This window comes from Grampus griseus (assembly GCF_964374135.1).
Source record: "Grampus griseus genome assembly, chromosome: 9".
Classification (NCBI taxonomy): Eukaryota; Metazoa; Chordata; class Mammalia; order Artiodactyla; family Delphinidae; genus Grampus; species Grampus griseus.
The window spans coordinates 3,221,104-3,241,529 of NC_139003.1; the positions used below are offsets into that span (position 1 = coordinate 3,221,104).

At 52.7% G+C, this 20,426-nt stretch overlaps 1 protein-coding gene across 5 annotated transcripts in view; it reads right to left on the reverse strand.

The window, feature by feature from the left end:
* The window catches only part of DPP6 (dipeptidyl peptidase like 6), a gene marked incomplete at both ends in the record, with an annotated part of 1,026,243 nt that overhangs the window by 80,697 nt on the left and 925,120 nt on the right, over positions 1 to 20,426 (reverse strand). For all 5 annotated transcript variants that reach the window (XM_082662523.1, XM_082662525.1, XM_082662522.1 and 2 more), the window contains 6 exons: positions 3,632 to 3,750; positions 5,407 to 5,454; positions 6,122 to 6,213; positions 8,195 to 8,302; positions 13,716 to 13,754; positions 15,468 to 15,591. In XM_082662523.1, the coding sequence (XP_082518649.1) occupies positions 3,632 to 3,750; positions 5,407 to 5,454; positions 6,122 to 6,213; positions 8,195 to 8,302; positions 13,716 to 13,754; positions 15,468 to 15,591 (530 nt within the window). The remainder of the gene's footprint in view (positions 1 to 3,631; positions 3,751 to 5,406; positions 5,455 to 6,121; positions 6,214 to 8,194; positions 8,303 to 13,715; positions 13,755 to 15,467; positions 15,592 to 20,426) is intronic.

Genomic DNA, 20,426 nt, shown 5'->3' on the forward strand with positions numbered 1-20,426 from the left:
CTGAGCAGTACAGTGTAAGCTAAGGGGACAGATCCACATCAAATAAACCTACCAGAAACGATCATAATAGAAGGTCCACGGGAAGGAGGAAGAAGGACTAAGTTTATACGGGGCTGTCACAATTTCACATCTGCTATGATACCTAGCCCTTATGTCCTGATGTGCTGTGGGCCTGCGTCTGCTCTGATTGGGCCTCTGTTTCAGCTGGTTGGGGTCCACCTTGCCCTAGTTATTAAATCCTTTGACCATAATCTCTGCCCAAGCCGAATATCTGTAGTTCCCTTCATGACAGGCCAAACAATTTTGAGTGTGGGAGCACTCACAGATTTTCCTTTCCCTAACTGACCACAGAGAATCGTCCAGTTGCCCCTACATTTTCCCTCAGCCTACAAAGGAGGGATTCTTGTTGTTGCTGTTATTCTGGTTGCATCTGAGAGGCCAGGTTAATACCCACGATAAAGTTCTGCAGGAGGAGGAAAAGTGAAACGGTGGTCCAAGGCTTTCAACAGTCTCAGAGCAGCTTTGGGACGTGAGAGAAATAAACAGGAGGGGACATGGAGCTTAATAAACGTTGCTGTGAGCGACACACTGGGGTCTACATTTACATCTACTGAGAAATGTGGGAAAATAAAATTCTTTTTGGATCGTAAATCGGCCTCTTACATGCATGCATCCACGAAGTGACCGCGATTCGCAGGCTGCAAAGACCCCTCCACACGACGACCTCTGCCGTTTCTCACTTCTCTTCTCACTTGCACTTTTGCCCCTCTGGGCTGCGTTTCACATTCTGACCCTACCCACACCTTTATCTGAAGCTTTCCTCAAGGCTTCTTCACCAACAGAACACCCCAAGCAATCCAACCGGGTGTGTAATCACTTCTTTGAAATGTCATTAAACCCACCCTCGCATCCCCAGCGGCTGTTCCCCCCAGTGCCTACGGTGTGAACTGGGTGTCCGCTCAGCTCTCACCGCAGGAGCAGGATTTGAATTCAGGGTGTGCTAAGGCACTTACTGCTGTAACTGTGTCCAGGCCGCAGCCGTAAACCGTAAAGTTGGCTGCTTCAGTCACCTCATCCATTCTGCGGTCTTTGTAAATTTACGTCTTTTTAGAAAATTCCTTTTTAAAAATCAGGTTTTGATTAGGTTTTAGGGGAAAGGTTGATTTGGGCATACAAGTTACATTAGCCAGAAAATAGGTTACTAATAGAAAAAATTTTAAAAAGCAGTTTTGTAGGAAAGAGGGCTAGTTTATGTTTATCTTAAGAGGCAACAGGCTAAATCTTTTTTTTTTTTTTTTTTTTTTGTGGTACGCGGGCCTCTCCCTGCTGTGGCCCCTCCCGTTGCGGAGCACAGGCTCCGGACGCGTAGGCTCAGCAGCCATGGCCCACGGGCCCAGCCGCTCCACGGCACATGGGATCTTCCCGGACCGGGGCACGAACCCGTGTCCCCTGCAACAACAGGTGGACTCTCAACCACTGCACCACCAGGGAAGCCCTAGGCTAAATCTTTAAATAGGTTTTAAATGATTCAGAAAATCCTGAGGTGGCAACTCCATGATCAATTAAGAGTTAAGTTTCTTAATAAAATGGAGCAGGGGATGGAGATCAGATCAGATGGTCTCTGAGGTCTCCTATCCTGCAAATTCCATGAATCTGTTCCGTTACTAGTGGACCCAGGCATTTGTGGGGAGGGGCGCCCCATCCTTCTGAAGCTGAGATCACGGTGGTCTCAGGGGCTGAGTCATGTCTGTGACCTGGGATGTGGCCGTACGTGTCCTCTGCTTCTGTTTTCCTTCACAGTGACAACTGAGGACCTATCTCTTCACACAAAATATCCGAGACCACACAATACAAGCAGCTTTATAAAGAGAAAATGTCCTCAGACTGGCTGGGACACAAACAGAGAAAGAAATGTTATCTCCCCCAGGATGGAACGCTTGCAGGATGGGAAATCTGCACATGAGCGACCGTTCAGTGATCTCCACGCACACTGTCCAAGTGGCCTCCCAACATGGGCGCCATTTTTACATCCACCGCACGGACGTGGGAGCTTCCCTGCCTGAACCCAGGGCCACAGATGTCCTGGAAGAACCTTTCAACTTCAACCCTGGGCTAGAGTCTGTGGAAACTGGACAACAGAAGGCTGCCGTCCTCAGAACGACGCCATTCCCACTAAACTCTGGAGTGAGAAGACCCTGCAGAGCTTAGCAGGAGCTAAGGGAAGCAGAGAAAGAATCTGTTGATAGATAAGAGGCTGGGTTCTGTGAAAGATGACGATGGAGCAAATACTAGTGAACGTTAGTAAGAACCCAAGAACGAGATCCAAATCGTGACCGCCTCGGCCAGTTACAACACGGACCTTGAGGCCCCCAGCTTACTCTCTGCCTCGTATTTAAACCTACTTCTGGTACGTGATGTCTGCCCTTGTTTAGAGACCTTCCTTGAGGGAGGCTCTGTCACCTTTCCCACCCAACCGTTCTTTCTAGGGCGTTCTAGATTGACTTCAATTTCCCCTTCGGTACCTCACCACGACCGTCTGCACTGTAAAGCCACCTCCTCCTTCGACAGGTAAGACGTCAGATTTCTGACCCGGCAGCTCCTGTCAGGCTGCTGTCTCTTTCCCCTAGCGGGTCTGCTCACCACAGTTCCCAGTCTCTGAGCTCTATACACCTCTGCACTTCCCCAACGTGTAGTATCATGAAGGTCGTGCCCTGGGGCAACAGGTCTTGCTGGCAAAGGAGGAGTCTGGTAAGATGAGCTTCAAGGGGACTGGGGGCTACTGCTGCATTTCAGAACCGCCCCGACCCCCCAACACACAATTCTCTCCCATCACATTATCCTAGGAGAATGTCTGGGACTGAGCTTGGTGAGGAGGGGCTGAGATTTTGGATGACAACGCTGATAAAAAGAGGCTGAGGTCCCGAGCTACTGAGTGGCTATCAAAGGCTATCAAAGGCAGTCTGATAAAGATTCTTCAATCGTTCCCGGTGTCGGCCTGTCTCTGCCCGGTGTACTCTCACCCCTGGAGATTATCTCAGTAGATCAAGCTCTTCTCTGAGATGTATTTCGCTACAACCATATTTATTATTTCTCACCTTTCCGTGGGCTCCTATCTTTCCAAGACATGAGGGCAAGATGCAAAGGTATTTCTTTGTGTCCACAATGGGACTTGGTCTACTATTTTGTATATGCTGACTGGTGTGATTAAGAACTTTCTAAAGTTTGGAATAAATCATCCATGAATTCGGTGGTAGGAAAAGAATTTTTTCCTGTCTGAATTTTCTTTTATATCATCTCAATCCTTACACATGCTGAAGAATTTCTGAAATTGTTTCACCACCTTTACGGATGGCCTATGTCCATCAACGTGTAAGATACACATTTTTTTAAGGAAAATGTAGGTGAACTTGGGGGTTAACCAGCACAGCATGTAGAAAGCACTCTGGTAAGCTGCAGCCCTTTATAAGATGTAAAATACCAGTAACACACCTGGCAGAGGTGATGCAGGAAGGCTGCTCCTGCGAGCGCCGACGTCCCCAGCTAGGCGGCCCTACCTGTCCCGGGATCGCGGAGCTCCTGCCGGGTCCCAGGGGCGCCTTAGAAAGAGGTGTCACTCGGTGGCAGAACTCACCTTCGCACTTGAGCAGGAAGAAGTCGGCGCTGGGGCTGAAAGAGGCGCTGAAGTAGGCGCAGTTGTCCACCAGGTCGCAGGACAGGCACTGCCTGTTGAAGCTGCCCACCGTGTTGGCGCTGCAGGGACAGGGAGCGGGCGGGGCTGTCACCAGGGGCGAGACCCTCGGCTCCAGCCCCCGCGCCCAGCACGCTGGCTTCTCTCCCGCGCGGTCATCTGGGGACCATCCTCCCACCTGTCTCCCTGCTGGCACACCTCGAGTGCTGGCTCTGCTGTCACCCTCCCACGGGGCCGTCCTAAGGGCTGCCCACCCCCAACCCGCCGGGAGCGCTCAGCATGGCTGCTTCCTGGGAGTCACGCAGGCCCAGGCGTGTCCTGATGGGAGTGTCGGGTGTGGGGTATTATTTCTAGTGCCTCATCCCTCTGACCAGGCGACTAGCACTTTAGGAACAGAAGCTACGTGTTCTGGATCTTTCACTCCCCTCAGAGCACCTGCCGCCGGGACAGGACAGGGCAGGGGTTCCAGAAACAGCAGCGGTGGGGGGCTCCGGCCGCTGCCACGGCCAGTGAGGAGGTGCCAGGGGCGCTTCTCACCCCTTCAGGTGTCACCCAGGACCGCTCTGGTCAAGCACAGTTTCACGTCAAGAAGGCCTAACGTGTTTCCAGAAGCTATAAGATACCGAGGCATCTTCCAATAAACCTGGAAGAAGTCCAGGTCTGAGTGTGTGGCGTGGGAAGGCTGCTAACGTGAAAGCGGTCTACAAGAGTGAAGACGCTTCACGGGAGACAGGACAGGTCAGAGGAAGTGCAGGCGGCCAGCCTCCATCTCCTTGGCTAATTTGGTGATGGGACTGGTGGGATTATCCTGGTAGACAAGCAGAGATGAGCCGTCCACAGAGAGGAGCAGACCTGTGACGGCGTGGATTTGCCGGTTTCCTCTGCCTCCGAAAGGCAGTGCCTCTCTCCCTAGTGCAGCCCTTACTGTCAGCACAGGGGCTGGTGGACGGGAGGGCGGCCATGCACCCGATGGGGCTTCCCCGACTCCCGGCGGTGAGGGAGGGGAGCCTGGCATCGGCTCCATCCAGGCCACGAGGGCCACAACGCAGTAGTGTCCTCTTAGGTGGCCCTCGTGCGTGGGGCAGGAACCAGCTGCCCCCTCCTTCCCGTCTGGAGAGCAAAGCGGTGGAGGTGACAGTGCCTCACGCCCTCCTCCGCTTTACTGGCAGAAGGCTCCTCGGGAGAACCCCACTTCAGAAGCACGAGTTCTCCCTGGTGAGATCGGGAACTGGGGCGGGGGGCAGGCCACGAGGTTTATGCTGAAGGCGGACGGACCCTGGAGAACACCTTGTCCTCTGCAGGATGCAGAGACCAGCCCTGCTCCACCCCCTTCGAGACTGCGGAACTCAGCCAGCGCCCACGTGGAGGAGGCCAGGGCAGTAGGGCCGACCCCACCCCAGTCCACCCGTACATTCCCAAACCCCAGTTCTCTCCTGTGAAACCCCGGCCAAGAGTGATCCTTCCAAGTTCAGCTTCGACTAAGGTGAAAGGAAAGGCTGTCAGACGTCTCCCGAGGGAGAGACTCAGTCTGGCAAAAGCAGAAAACTACGACAATGCCTCCAATGTGGGGGCCTCAGCACCTTTGGTTATTTCTCCCCTGCCTGCGTCACGTGTGCTGGTGCCTCTCTCTGCCGCCCCCCGTGTACTGCTGACCGTGTGACTCTGGAACGCGAAGCCTCTGGCGGGAGACCGCCGTGCGCGGGGGTCGGGGGACGCACCTGTACAGCTGGCGTCTCCTCGGCAGGTCCTCCGTGCTGAGGAAGTAGCTGCAAAGACCAGCAGGCGCACGGCAGTTAGCTGGCTGCGGGGCAGGTGTGTTTCTGCGCGCCAGGCTCGGCCTCCGCAGACCTCCCCGAGGATGCGCTGCTCAGGGTCCACAGAGAGAACGTTCCCGCCCGGGGCCAGCTCCACGCTGGACGCAAAGGCTGATCCCGTGACTCGGCGGCCCGTGCCCGCCCGGGACCCCTGCGTGGGAACCCTGACTCCCGCGGGGACTCCCCCACTGCCTGAGCTGAACCCTAGCTCTTCCTGCCGCTGACCACACAGCCTGGAGGAAGGCACCTGACCTCTTTCAGCCTTGGCCCTACTTCTCTGAGAAGCGGGGAAAGCAGTGAACCTGCACCAGGACAGGAGCGGCTGTCCTGAACGAGGCCAGGCTCACGACGCACTGGGCTCACAGCGCCCTTGGGTCCCGCCCGGAACCAGCAAAGGCTCAGCCACCCCGCACGGCCACCGTCTCAGCCACAGGACTGGCTGCAGGCCCGACGTCCTCACGGGGACCTCGAGACGTGGGACGTGGGGTGGTCGGGCGGGAATTTGAGGGCGCACTTTCGTGAAGAAACTAGGGCCTCGGGGTGCTGCCCAAGAGGGAGAGTGCTGAGCACCGTATGAGGGGAGGAGAACACAGAGAGGCAGCCCCGCACGCGCACTCACATCTTACTCCGTGTCTCGTCGTAGGCCAGGATCTTGGTCACGTCCCAGTCCCCGGAGGTGATGGACTGGATGTTGTCGTTGCTGCTGTTAGGCTGGAACACAGATGGGACACCGGGTGTGGGGGGGCTGGGCCTAGCCTCGCGTCTCGGCCCGGGGCCCTCGGACACAGGCTGACCACCCTCGGGCCGCAGCCCCGCCCCTTCTCTGAGTGCCTGCCTGGAGGGGCAGCGCCCGCGGCTGCCCTGCGATCAACCAGCACCCAGACCAGCAGCAACTCCCACCGTGAGCTCCGTGTCTTAAGCGTCAGTGCTTCACACGCTGCTGACACTGTTCCTTCACCACCTGTAAATCTGATCAGCAGGTCAGTATCACAGGGGGACGAGGAGGGAGGAAAGAGAAATATGGAGGAGTGGATGAGACATGGCAAGGAAACAGAGAAAGAATAAAGAAAGGATGGGAGGAAGGGAAGGTAGGAAAGAAGGAAGGAAGGGAGGGATGAGGGAGGGAGGGAGGAAAAAACCCCCCTGGGTCTTCGTCATTCTCCCCCGTTCTTCACAAGGATGGCTTGAAACCGTTTATTGCGTGTTGTGCGTTTGCACACACTGTCTCTCCCTACGTGCCTCCCAGAGCAGAACAGTTATGACAACACATCACAACAGAAGGAGAAAGACGTGACCATCCCAACAGGAACGGGCTGTGAGATGCTGAGGCATGAGCCACAGGCCGGCTGTTCCAAGGGCGGGTGCCCCGGGCATGGGTGCAACGCGAATGCTGTTAAATCAGGCACGGGGCCCGAGGCTCACACTGTGGGGCACGGGGACCCCAGAAATGGCCTCGGGAGAAGGGAGGGCCTGTGCGGGCAGGACCAGGCAGGAGAAGTGGGCTGCCCGGGGTTCCGGAGGGCAGTGGGGGCCGAGGGGCTCCTGGGGAGGGGCCCCCCGGAGGGGGGGCCCCTGCCCCTGCTGGATGACTAACGGGTCCTCAGCCCATGCTGGTCACAGGGGTGAATCCGAGATGGGCTGAAGGGAACACCCCAGCATTTTAAGTCTTGACTGAAGTGATCCCAAATGAGAAGCCAGGAATCTGGGGCCACAGCGCCCAGGCCTTAGGAGTAAGAGCTGAATGTCAGCCCGTCTGCAGACGTTCTGGAAGCCATGCAGTAAGTGGCTTGAAAACGAAAACATCCGTATCTGAGTCTCTGAGTCGAAGTGGTCCCTGTCCTGGAGCCACAGCCGAGCTTCCGTTCCTGTTCTACCAAAGCTGCTCCGTGTGGGGCGCTCTTGGAACTTTGCTTTGGAGATCGCCTTCTGGGGCATGTCATGAATATAAATCTTCTACTTTATATCCACAGAATATTTTTGATAACTTTTTTAAAAATAAAATTTTATTCACATGCCCTGATCTCCTTAGACTCTGCTTCAACATGGAAGCCCCACTGACTGAGGCCGAGGGCAGTGCTGATGGGAGGCCCGCAGCCCCTCACCTTCCTCCTAAGGGCAGGGTTCCCTGAGTGCAGCTCCGGGGTCCCACCCCATGGGGAGGGGGCAGGGGTGCCCGCTCTGCAGGAGGTGGCATTCGCCAGGCTGTCTGCTCTTTCCAAACGCACCTATATTCAGCTCCCACATTCCTGCTCAGCGATGCTCTGCTCTTATCCTGTGGCTGCAGCATAGGGAACGGCAGTGTATCTGGCTGACCGTGGAGGTGGGATGCCCTGGGGCCACGAGGACACTGTGCCCGGCCCCCAGGACCCAGAAGAGGGAGGAAAGGCCAATGCGGGCGGACTGACAAAGCGGTCTACACACACGTGTCCTGTGCTCAGACCCAGCAATGCACCCAGTGTCCTCTGATATCGTCAGAAGTGTCATTCGTATTTTTGAGCATTACAGGAGTCACGAACGCCACCCCTGCCCAGTCAGGACGGCTGGCTCATGAAGGCCCCGTCCGTCCCCACGTGGGGACCCGCCTTCCAGTTTCAGGGCCCGGCTTCCCCCAGGGAGCACTTAGCTCCCCTGCTGAGGCGGGGGGAAGGCCCCCAGGGCATCCCCCAGCAGAGCAGGAAACTAGGGAGCTTACCTGGGAGGAGGACACCATGATGTGGTAGAACTTCCCCTGCCCCCCCTGCGGGATCGCTCGGACAAAGAAGAACTTCCGGCCGTCCTTGGAGAACACTGGCTCTTCATTCTGCGGACGAAAGCCATCGATTAAGTCTACAGACTGTTTTGAAGGGGTTGAACCAGGATAAACTACATTTTGAGATACACTTTCCATGTAATTGCCAATGAGAGATGCAGTTGAAAGGCTAAAGGCTGTGTGGGGCCTTTTCTCTCCTTGGGAATCACGAGCCAAGCCTCCAGTTTCCTAAGAAAATAATGAGAAATTCAGAGGAATTCAGAGGCAACTGCCTAAGCAGAGGCGGACACACAGGCGTCCCCTGGTTCACAGGACACCCAGCTCACCAAGCCAAACAGGAACTCAGCACTAAAAAAGTGCAGGGCTGGGCTCCCCGCTTACCTGTGGCCCCTGCAAAATTCTCCAGGGGCATTTTTTTTTTAAACCATTTTTAAAAACTGAAACATAGTTGATTTACAATGTTGTGTTAGCTTCAGGCGTACAGTAAAGTGATTCAGTTATATATATATTTTTTCAGATTCTCTTCCATTATAGGTTATTACAAGACAGTTCCCTGTGCTACACAGCAGATCCTTGTTGTTTATTTATTTTATACATAGTAGTGTGTGTATATTAATCCCAAACCCCTAATTTATCTCCCCCCCAACCCCGCTATCTCCTCTGGTAACCATAAGTTTGTTTTCTATGTCTGTGAGTCTATTTCTGTTTTGTAAATAAGTTCATTTATATCACCAGGGGTGTTTACTATCTATAGTAATTCTGAACAATCACAAACCTGATTTTGCCTAAAAATGAATTCTAGTCTTTCCATCCTGTCTTTTGTTCTTTTATTTAATAAAATTCACCTCATACGGAATAGCCCACCAAGGAGACAAGAGAAAAGAAAGAAAGAAAGCCCAGCAGACGAGGACAGACTGTGCACGTTCTACGACGGGGTGAGAGCACACGCTATCCCCAGGGACTCACTGCGCGCATGACGCGGCTTCTAACGAGAAGGAAGCTCCACACGGGCACTTACTAGATGGCACGTGTCTGCTTGGACCTACTGCCACTGTTCCCTGGAAACAAAATCAGCGTTCCCAGTTTTCCCTGGGGGGAAGAATTCCAGGCTGCATTCACAGCCAGCGCCTGTAGCATGTTGCTGCATCTTGGCCTGGCCCTCACCCCCCAAGCTGAGAAGCCACCACTCAGCCCCCAGCCACCCGCTGTGGGTTGGCTGTCGCCTTAATAGGCAAGAGGGATTGGCGTCTCAGCCTCTAGGAAGCTCCAGCTTGAAAGTTTCCATCCGTGAACACCAATTAGTTGTGGCTACGATACACATTTTCTGATTCAAGGAGCTCCACGCTAACGTGAATGAGAACAAATGGTAAATAAACCCCAGCTGGCACGAGGAAAACTCATTTCCCTGCAGTGAATGAATACATGCAAATATGATACGCCCAGAGAAATAAACCAACATGTGATTAAAGTGACATTTAATCTTCATGAATATCTGCAGTAAAATGAAACCTTTAATCTGCAAATATTTATTTTTCTATTTAGTGCTGGAAGTATGGTATTTAAAAATAGAGGCAATGGAAAAATCAGCAGTAAATCTGGCTTTTTAAATGTCCTTTTATTTGCCAACTTCAGGATGGATACCGCAATACTGCTTCCGTTTTCTGGGGAAACGTCTGTACTTTTGGCAGAGAAAAATACTATGAGTAAATGTAATAAATAATTAATTCAGGCCTGAAACATTGCTTTTACACTGAGAAGGACTCAGGCATTGCAACGCCATCTTTACATTGATCCTGGGAACATTCCACAGCCGGCAGGTGAAGGACCAGCCTTTGAACCTGAGACTTGGTTTCTCATGTAGTAAATGTATATTTAGTGAAAAAGTACAATGACTTTTGACTAGGAGACCTGGATTTTAATCCTGGTTCTGACTTTCCTGGATTTGAGGAGAAGCGTTTCTAGCCCTCTGGGTAACAGGGCATTTATCGTACCAGGCCCTGCCTGGTTTCTCCACCTCCAATTGAGCAGATCTATGAAGAACGAGTCCTTTTTATTGGTGAAAGACTTTCTGTGAGCTGTTTGTAGACTTTCTGCCCATTCTTTCTATGGTTCAGATACATTCATCCAGTCAACCTCCCTGCCTGAATTTTGAAATCACAAAACCAAAATTCTGGTTAAAGAAGAAAGAGTGTCAGAAATTGACCTGCAGGAGTAACTCTTCAAACACAAAGATGGGTCCTGGGTTCCACCCCAAATGGCCTCGGGCCTGCAGGGCCCCTAGTGGACCTGCCCCAGGACCGACTTTGAAGGTCACAGCAGCAGTGATGGTGTGTGTGTGTGTGGGGGGGAGGGGCTGCCTATTTCTCCAGAGTATTCCCAGAGGAGAGGGAACTTAGTGGGTCTTCACCTTCTTTTTGTGGGCTCGTGGGGGATCTTTGAGGGGTTCACGCTGAGGCCTAGGAAGGAGACGGGAGGAAAAGACAGGGGGCAGGAACAGAGGCTCAGACCATAGCCCCAGGATGCCCTCGCCCACTCCCGTTCCCCTGGCAACGAGCACTCAGAAGACCCCATGATCTTTGCGCCCTGGGTCTCCCCAGGGTCAGCAGAACCGTCCAGACCCCAGTCCTCTCCTCCTCTGATGCGGCCCTGGGCAGCGGGGGTGAGCCCTGTGGCCCCTGATGACGTGCGTGAAGTGGCTGCCAGCAGCTTCCCCGGTGGCAGATGGCAGGTTGGCCTTAAATAAATTCCTAACTCGCCCCCCAGGGCCTCGCAGGGTCGTGAAGGATGCAGGAACAAGACAGCTTATTTTTGAAAAAGAGGGTCCACAGATTCCTTTGTGAAAAATCTCTTCAAAAGGAACGTCATGAGAAACTGTTTGAAACTGGGTTTCCTACTGACCACGGCACTGAAGGAACAGATGGAGACACGGGCTGAGCGGTGCTCGGCGAGGTGGGGCTCCGTGGGGTCCTGTGCCCGCCTTGGGGGTGGCTGGCACCCTGGGCCACTGGCTGGACTATGGATTTTTCAAAGGCTGTTTTAAAAATGTTAGCTGTTGCCTAATAAGTGCTTTAAAGTTTACATATTGAAAGTGTAAGAATTATACTTTTACTTTCTGCTGGTTTTTAAGTGCTGACTTGATTTTGTTTGGAACGACCTGGTTTCCCAAATCCAGGCTGCCTATCCGGTGCTTGGCTGGTTTCTTAGGTGGGTGACAGGATGTGTGCTCTGAAAATACACAACAGTCTTGCCCACGGCGGTGTCTCTGTGTCCTGTCCGCAGAGCTTACGAGGACGACAGCTCGAGGCCCAGTGAGTGCCGGACAGGAAGGCAGGGGCAGGAGGGGACCCTCTGACCCTGGCTTTCCCACAGCCCTCTGCCCCATGAGAAACAAACCGCTGGCTGCTTTGGTAAGTCCATCCTCCCTCCTCCAACTCAGACACAGACCGCACGTGGCTTGAGGCCCAGTCCCGCAGCCGGCCTCTGGGCCCCATGCATGCCCACTCCCAGCCCTGTGACGGCCCTTCCACACGCCCTGGGGACGCAGTCTAGGACTCCGCCCACATTCCACACTTGGGGATCCGTGCAGCTCTCTCCCTTTCTACACCAAGACATCTTTGAGAGCTGCTCTAGCGGATTCATTTCTTAAAAAGTCGAGCATGACACAAACAAAAACATGTTAATACAACTGAGTCCTTCATGGCATCGAGCACACTCACAATGTCGTGCAACCACCAGCTCTGTCCAGTTCCAAACCACTTCCACCACCCCCAGTCGAGCCCAGACTCCATTACGCTGTTACTCCCCACCCCAGATTCCCAGCCCCTGCCGCCAGCAAACAGCCTCCTGCTTGTATGACTTCTGTTGACCTGGGCATCTCTCGTAAGTGGAGTCACACGGCGGGTGGCCCCCTTTCACTCAGCACTGTGTTCTTGGCAGGACTACTCACAACACCAAAAGGCAGAAACAACCCGAATGTTATCAACGGACGAATGAACTGTCGTATGTCCACACCGTGGAACACGGTTCCACCATAAGGTGGCTGACATGCGCTCTGGGGAAGTGGTGGATTCTTGTTTTTGAAATCCACGAAGCCTAGCATGGCGCCTGGTTCAATCCGTATGTATTAGTTGAACAGATGACTACGTATATAATGGATTTTTTTTCTGACTCTTGCATCTCAATGTCTTTGGCATTTTGTGTGACTATAAGAGGAACGTCATAATATTACTTCTGATACTTGTGCTTATATCATTGGTCCAGGTGGCATTCAAGAACTTCCCAGTGGAACTCCTCAACGAATACTTTAAGACGCCCAAGCACAATCTGATTCTGGATACTTCTCAGCATGGACTTGGCATCCAAACTTGGACACAGGAAAACCAAAGTGGCCACAGTGGGCCCCTCTTTTGTGTCAGGCCGGCACAGAGCAGGAGAAGGACATAGTTAAAAGCAATCACGCCCATTGATGAGGGAACCACCCCTGAGATAACTGATGGGAGGCTGGGCCAGATTGCTGATTCCACAGGTAACAGAGGTGCACACAGAGTTTCTAGAATGTTCTTGGAGAGCCACTGGTAACAGTCGCATTGTCCAGCTTCACTTCCTTCCCATAAACGGAATCTGTCCCATCAATAAAGAAACACACCTGTGCCCTCTCCACCATCATTCTGAGACTCAAACCCGATTAGATTTTTCCCACAGAATTTTCAGACGATTTTCATCCCATTAGGTAGGATAAGAAGGAAGTGAGCTTGCAAACCCTCCACCTGTGCTTTCTAACCTCAGGGCGTGGAATGAGAAAAAAATAATTAAAGAAAGAAAAGACCAGAGTCCAGAGTTTCATTTCTTGTGTGGGTTTAATTTTTCTGTCAGGGTGAGCACTGCATGTCTCCTTTGATTCCCTCCAGTTCCTCAAGCCTGTTTCACGTGCATCTCTTATCCGAGGCGGGCACGGGAAATTCAGGGGAGGCTCTAAAGTCAGGTCCCCAGGAAGACTCAAGCTGAACCGCACGGAATCCACCTCAAAGGAGGCATCCACGACCCATGCCGAGAAAAACGGGAACGTCAGCCCCGTTCCATTTTCTTTGACTGAAGTAGGTTAAATCTAGGCAATTTGTTTGGACTCATCCTTTCAACGCACCAAAGGGACATCACCTAACTGAGAACTGAGATCTCACTGAACACTGCACGTTCTCAAGAGCAGGTATTTTCCAGCCCTCTTGCATGGAGGCCACAGTTCTCCAGCAGTGCTGGGGCCTCAGGGAAGCCAGGTGGGCTGAGTGGCTCTGCTGCCCCCAAGAGCCTCTCTCACGCGCGTGTGTGTGTGCGTGCGCACGCATGCACGTGCGTGTCTACCTGGGGCTTCCTGTAGGATTTAACGTGAGAAGCCGTGTTGTAAACACTGGGAAAGGACCTGGTGGCTGGTGTAGGCGGACAGCGTGGGATTTGCATGCGGAATAGTTACCTGTCTGTGGAGCCAGGCTTCACTTTCATCCTCGTGTTTCTGAAACGAAATAAGAGCATTAGAGAAAGGAGTTTTCGCACATATTGTGTCTGCGACCAGCAGTGTAGAAACAATTGGATTCCCCTCCATGGCAGCTGCACAAGCTCAGGAAGGGGGCCAGCCCCGCTCTGCCTTGTCTCATGACGTGGCTCAGAGCTGAGCGCGAGTGTTCCCCGAACAGGAAAATGTCACTCTCCCAGCAACGAGGACAAACCCACGGGGGGTGTGAATCCTTTGGAAGGTGGTGCATTTCTACCATTTGGTGGTCACTCCTGATCAGACACATGCCCGTCAGACGGTCACCGATGACCACACACGCGTCCACTAGATGGTCGCCAATGACCATCTAGTGGCATGTGCCCATTTAAAGGCAAATCTCAGGTGCTGCATTATTTTAGGAATTTGCGTGCATGCGTGCATGTGTGCGTGTATGTGTGCATGTGCGTGGGTGTCTGTGTGTACATGTGTCAAATTTCCAGTTCACAACAATCCTGGCAGACCAAAACATTAAAAGGACTTAAAAAGCATATGAAAAGTAAATCTCAGAGAACTGTGTGGAAAGACATATAATGGGAGACCAAACACACCAACCAAACCACCAGGAATAGCTATTCAGCCGCATGGGCCGTGGACCTGTGCCTGGGGCAGGTCTGTTCTTTACCTGTGGACTCTAACCACGGGCAGGCTGGAGTTTCACTGCTGACCCTCACAAGACCGGGGGTCCAGATGCCAGAAGACCTGGGTTACGAGCCATTCCCAGCTTCCCAGCTGTGAGTCCACTCTTTCCTTTCTTCCCCTCAAGAAGCCCATCAGAATAACCTGGAATCTGCTCTCAATTGTATTAAAAATCAAGTAAATTACTGGCCCACTGAGAACACTGGTCTCAGCGACAGCTCACTGCGACTCCCCTCAAGATTGTCATTGGGCCACGGGGTCAGAGCTGCTGTCGGGGGCCCCGAGGTCACAACACAGCTGCTCTGCAAGTCTTTCTCCTCCTCAGTTGGGAAATAAACATTTAGGGCCAAAAAGGAGTTTCTGAGAGAACTGCCTGGGTTTATTAACTGGTTTTAATGGATGTTTCTTTACCCAACACGAGGAGCCCTGGCCCTTGGGGCTCAGGGATTGTGGAGGACGCAGCCCTTGGGCCAGGGCCAGGCCGCCTGAGGGGCTGCGACAGCCGTGGGTCGCTCCCTTGCTTCACAGGGTCGCCAAGCCTCTCTTTAGATTTGCGTTCCTCCTTGTCTCCCCTTCCTTCGCCCCCTGTAACCACCCACTAAGTCAGCCTGAGGCCCTAGGAACACACTGGCCTCACCGGCGACTTTCAGACATGGTGCCGACCGTCCAGGGTACCAGCTGGCTCTGGTCAGTGAGGGACAGAGAGGCTGAAATGGCCAGGCCAGGTTGCAGTGCCGGGTCCTGGGGCCTCAGGCCGGACCCCTCCCCTCTCTAAACGTCAACTGGAAAATAAGAAGCAGCCCCTGTGTGAAGTAGCTGTGGGCAAGGATAAAGGGAAGTGAGAGCTCTGTGTGCTGGGGGCTGAGAGGATCACCCCAAGTCTGCAGCAGTCCTCAATTCATCCACAAGGTGACACCCAAACAGAGACCCACATGCAGGCTGCACCTGGACCAGCAGGAGCTGAGTGCGTGTGTGGCTCAGAGATGAGCGTGATGCCGGGGGATGCTCCCCGCCGTCCAGTCAGCCCCTCCCCCATACCTTGGTGCAGACCCCGGTGGTGGCATCGCAGAGGGTGAGGATGGACACGTTCTGCGCCCGGCTCAGCCAGTTCACGGCGACCTTGGTGCTGGTGGCCCACTTGACCATGGTGATGTAGTGCTCCCTGAAAGCACGAGATGCATGGTGGGCGGTGATGCAGGGCCCTCGGGGACCAGAGACACCGGCCCAACCTGGACACTGGGCCAACGTGGGGCGCGTGGGGCTCTGAGACGGGGGGGTCTCAGGAGAGTGCACTGCTGATGAGCCCCCAGGGGAGGCCCAGCAGGAACCGGTGCTGGGATAAGCTGGCGGGGGTGTGCTTCTCTCCCAGCTGCCCCCCAAGAGCTGTGCGCCCCTGCACCGGGCCAACACCCAGCCGTCCGACCTGTCCCCTGGGGCTGGCCTGTGCTTCTGTCCCTCGGGTGTTGTAAGTCACGCTGGGCATCGCTGCCCACTGACCTGGCTTTCTCGTCACGGTCCAGCCAGACGCCAACTCCACGTGGCTGGAAGCAGTGAGGACGGCTCTTGAGAGGCCGACAGAGCAAGAGCCAGGAAGGGCTTCGAGAAGGGGGCCCCTCGGGGAGGGTTAACCTGTAACTCCCCCTTCCCCTCCCCGCGGGCCGAGCCGCGGAAGCCTCAGTGTTCCTTTCCCTAAGTTCCCAGGGGCATTCTCGAGCTAACTAGGGAAACTGGTTTGCGGCTCTGGGCGCCCGGTGGACTTGATGTGACACCCTAGACGTCACGCACTTGCTTTCATCCAAACCTGAACACCCCACAGTGTAGCCGGCGGTGGCGGGGGTGTGGGCGGGGAGGATACTGGGGCTCCCAGTCCTTAATTGAATTACCCAGAGCCCTCCAAGAACGGAATTTTTAGGAAAAAATGTACACTTAAGAGTTAGAAGGAAATGACAGGAAAATAAGTGCACAAAAATAATATCCTCAGGTGAATTCCGAGACCGTTCTTTCTAGAGGCCCGAGAACACATGCCTCACCGCCTGCCCTGACTCTCTGTAATGAGATCTCGTGTTCAGACTGATGGCTTCATGTCTGACAAGATCCTTTATCGCTAAGATGCAGCACGTTCACTGGAGGATGCCGGGCCAGCTGGAAGGAGAACCAGCACGTTCAGTAATTACTGTCAACAGAAGAGTCTAAATAACCAGGCGCTTTCAGATAGGCTTCAGCTAACCAGGGGATTAAATCGCCGTGGCGCCCATTTCTCGATTCTGCCTGTTAATCACAGTTGTTGTTAATTTAACCAAAGTCAAGAGCACCTGGCGCACATGGTGGTGGAGGCCTCTGAGCCGTGGGGCGGGGAGGGTAGGGCGGACAGGCCCTGGAGCGCGAGACACAGGCTCCATGAATTCGGTGAGCACGTGGTGGGGAGTCGTTCAACACTTTTCCACCTCCTCGATTTCTGTGATTTTCTGAACTCCAGCTGTTCCTGTTCTTACCATCTGCTCCGGGGACCCTGGGCCTGCATGTTTACGGGATCCCACCCTGTCCTCTCACAGCTCCTGCTCTGGAAATAACACAGCCTTGTAGCGGCTTCTGTGGCTCCTGCTTTGCTATTGCCGCTTCACCGCCGGGAGGACTGGAGCCACGTCTCTAACGACGGGATGGGACCATCGCCTGCATGTCTGCAGACATGAGACATGTCCGGTCTGTGCCCAGCCCATGCTGCACATGTAACACTTTTAATTTTTAGTTAAGTCATAGATGGGCTCTATGCCCTGTCAGACAGACACTGAAGAGGGCCTGGCACCGAAGGGCCTGGTGGATGGACCCGAGTTAACTCCCGTTTTTGGATCCGTTTGACGCAGACGTTCCTGTCCAGGTGTGATATGAGGTTATGGAGACAGGCTGCACTTAAATATATCCCATCTGGATGAAATCAAGGAAGGCAAAGTCAGATCTCCCAGGATGACTGTTTTTTTCTGTGGCCTTCATACTATTGATAATTAGGGGAGTCCCTAATCTTGTTTCCATTTGCCGGAAATATTTCTTCTCATTTTTATGGTGTTCTTTTGCATAATCTTCATTTAGGCCAAATATGAAAGAAGAAATTATTCTGACATGGTTAAAAGGTGAGGCTGACTGCGTTCAGTGCTACTGCGATCGGTATGAGGGCCACAAACAACGAGGCTTTGTGGTGGGAGGGGGATGGGGCTCAACTCCAAATACAAGAAGGAAAGTGTAAACTTCCTGCCAAGGAGCAGGTGGGGGCCAGTGGATGGACAGTTACTAAGAGGAAACATCAGGGATAAAGGGGCTTCTGGCCAAACTTTCTCTTGCTGAAGGCAGGCCAGGTGGCCAGACAACCTCTGGGGGAGGTGGGGCTGAGAAAGGTGATCAGACATTGAGGGTTGGAGGATCCTGGCTGCAAGTGGGTGATGCAAACACACCTGGAAATGTGAATGTCAAGGCCTGTTTGTGGAGAGGATTCAGAGGAGCTGGACTAGAGTTTGGTCCAGAAAGAGACAGTCAGTGATTACACACTATTCTCAGTGTTTCCATGTCCTAACTCGATATGAGAACCATTGTAACTGGAAATAAAAAGATGAATGCAAACCTTCTCTTTCTGGTAAGAAACTCCTGAGTGATACCTTTGGAGCGAATCACACAAGAGCATCACTGAGCTGTGAGGCTGGCCTGGGGGTGGGGCTGGGCTGGCGGCATCAACGCAGTCGTGTGGCCAACTAACCACTTTAGTGTTCATGTTTCAAGCTGCCGCCAGAAAACAGGGAGATGCAGTGGCAAACCCGCTTCATGGGGCTGGAGAGAGTCAGGACCGTCACCCTGCAGAGGCTCGCTACCTTCTAGAGGTTCCCTACTTCCTAGAAACGCAACCACGTGCCCAGTTAAAGTGAGTGCTAGAGCCTCGCTCTCTCTCTTTTTTTACTTTCCTAATTTGTAATATGGGACATGATTTACAGAGGAAAAAAATAATTGTACTGCAAATTAGGACGGTTAAATGTGGACCCACTCTGCCTAGTTCAGTGGAACCTTGGCCAGGGTGTGGACTGTCACCTGGACGAAGGGGTGGGATGCAGCTTCCTGCAGAGACTGGGAGAGCTTTGCTTCTACAACTAATACTGTATAGAACTTGAATCCTCAGTTCCTTCATCTGTGGAGCAGGAAGTTCACAAAATTTGGATGGCACCTTTAGAGACTTTTATGGTGATGAAATATAATGAGAAATATTTTTTTAAAACTCTTGAAACAATAAAAATCATTAAGGACTCTGTAAAGATGACACAATAACCTCTCCGAGAATAAGTGGCGCTTCAGGACCTTTGCTTCCGATCGCATTACCCTTCATCAAACACCTTGGGAACCTCTCACCTGACCTGCCTTCAGAACGTCACAGCCATACAGGTCTCATTACCTGTACAGCAACATCTCGTTTTTAATCAATATTTCCTAATTCTGTGAGTGGCATCAATGACTAAACTTGGTGCCAAACAAGTTTTGGTTATTTTAAGTAATCAAGTCTGCCTGCAAAGATAAAGCATTGCCAAGAATAAGCTGATTTTAAAGGTGCACCCGCAGCTCTTCGGTGATGAGGTGTAGACCCTCACAAAGAAGCGATGCTTTGGATGGAATGACATTCTTCTGCAACGTACGGCTTCGTAGCCACACCGTATGTTAATGGAAAGGAAAATAAAACAGGGACTCCCTTAACGTAGCTTTCCCTAAGCAGAAAGCCTTGACTGGAGTAAGGGAAGGTCTCCTGGTTCCTAACACATTTTCCATCTTCCCTAACTGCAAAGCTGTTAGACTCTGACTCTAAGGCCCGTGGCGAGGGCCCGGGCCAGGCCTGCGTCACGTTACCGCTGACTGTCTGGGGAAGGGTCTGTCTGGCGGCCCCACACGCCACACGGTCACGTCGAGTGTAGACTCCACAGACACATGCAGGCGCCAAGCACACTCACGTCTGGTTAGCAGATCGGAGTCAGCCTTTACGAACTTTGCGTTAAATGTGCCTATAAATACACAGAAAGGTGAAAAGTCATAACGTCACTAAAAATGAACGTTGAAAGCCTCTGGCTGTAACGCAGTTGGAGGTGGATGAAGTCTGGTTGCCCGAGTTGGCTTCACCGTATGAAGCAGCCAGTGGGCAGCAGGAGGAAACGGCTTTTCTCTTCCCCTTTGTCTGATCCTCGGAAACACTGGCTGGCAAAGCCAGAAATCTGGGGAGCCAGACCTTCACTACCTCGGGGTTAACAACATCATAGTTTGCCATGGACACTAATTGACTTAGAATGTCAAAAAAAAAAAAAGATTCCAAGAAGTCAGAGAAAAATCTCAACTCAGCCCAGCAGAGGCACCCAGATAGATATGGGTCAGACTGCGTCTTCCCGAATCCACCCGAGAAGGATTCAACCAGCGCCGGAGGCTCAGGGAGAGGAGCCGAACGTAACCTTCACATCTTGTCTGTCGCCAAATATCAGGTGTGGTGGACCTCTCCTTTCTGAGGTGGGGAACTAGGAAGGTCAGACAAACAATACAGACGAGAAGGGGAAATCATACTAGAAATGCAGAAGGACATGACTGTAAAAATATAGGATGAGATCAGAGAGGTGAGATGAGGGGGCTAACAAAACTGAAATTGAAAATTACAGAAATGTGATCCAGAGAAATCGAGGAAAACTTGGGAAGCTCCCCCAGAAGGCAGAGGAAGGGGTCCCAGAGGAAGACGGAGGATGGCAGATGGTCCTCACATCTGAGAACGTAAGTGCTCCTCACGCAAGAACCAGTGATGGGAAGAGAGGCAGTCACCAAAGACACCGTGAAAGATGCCTACGCAGCTAAGACGTGAATATGCAGATTAAAGGGTTTTCATACTCCAGGGAAACTAACAAAACACCTGAAAACATTCTGATAGACTCTTAGAGATCTATGAAAAAAGAAATGCCACAACAATCCAGTTATAAGCAAATAACTTTTGAGAGACGA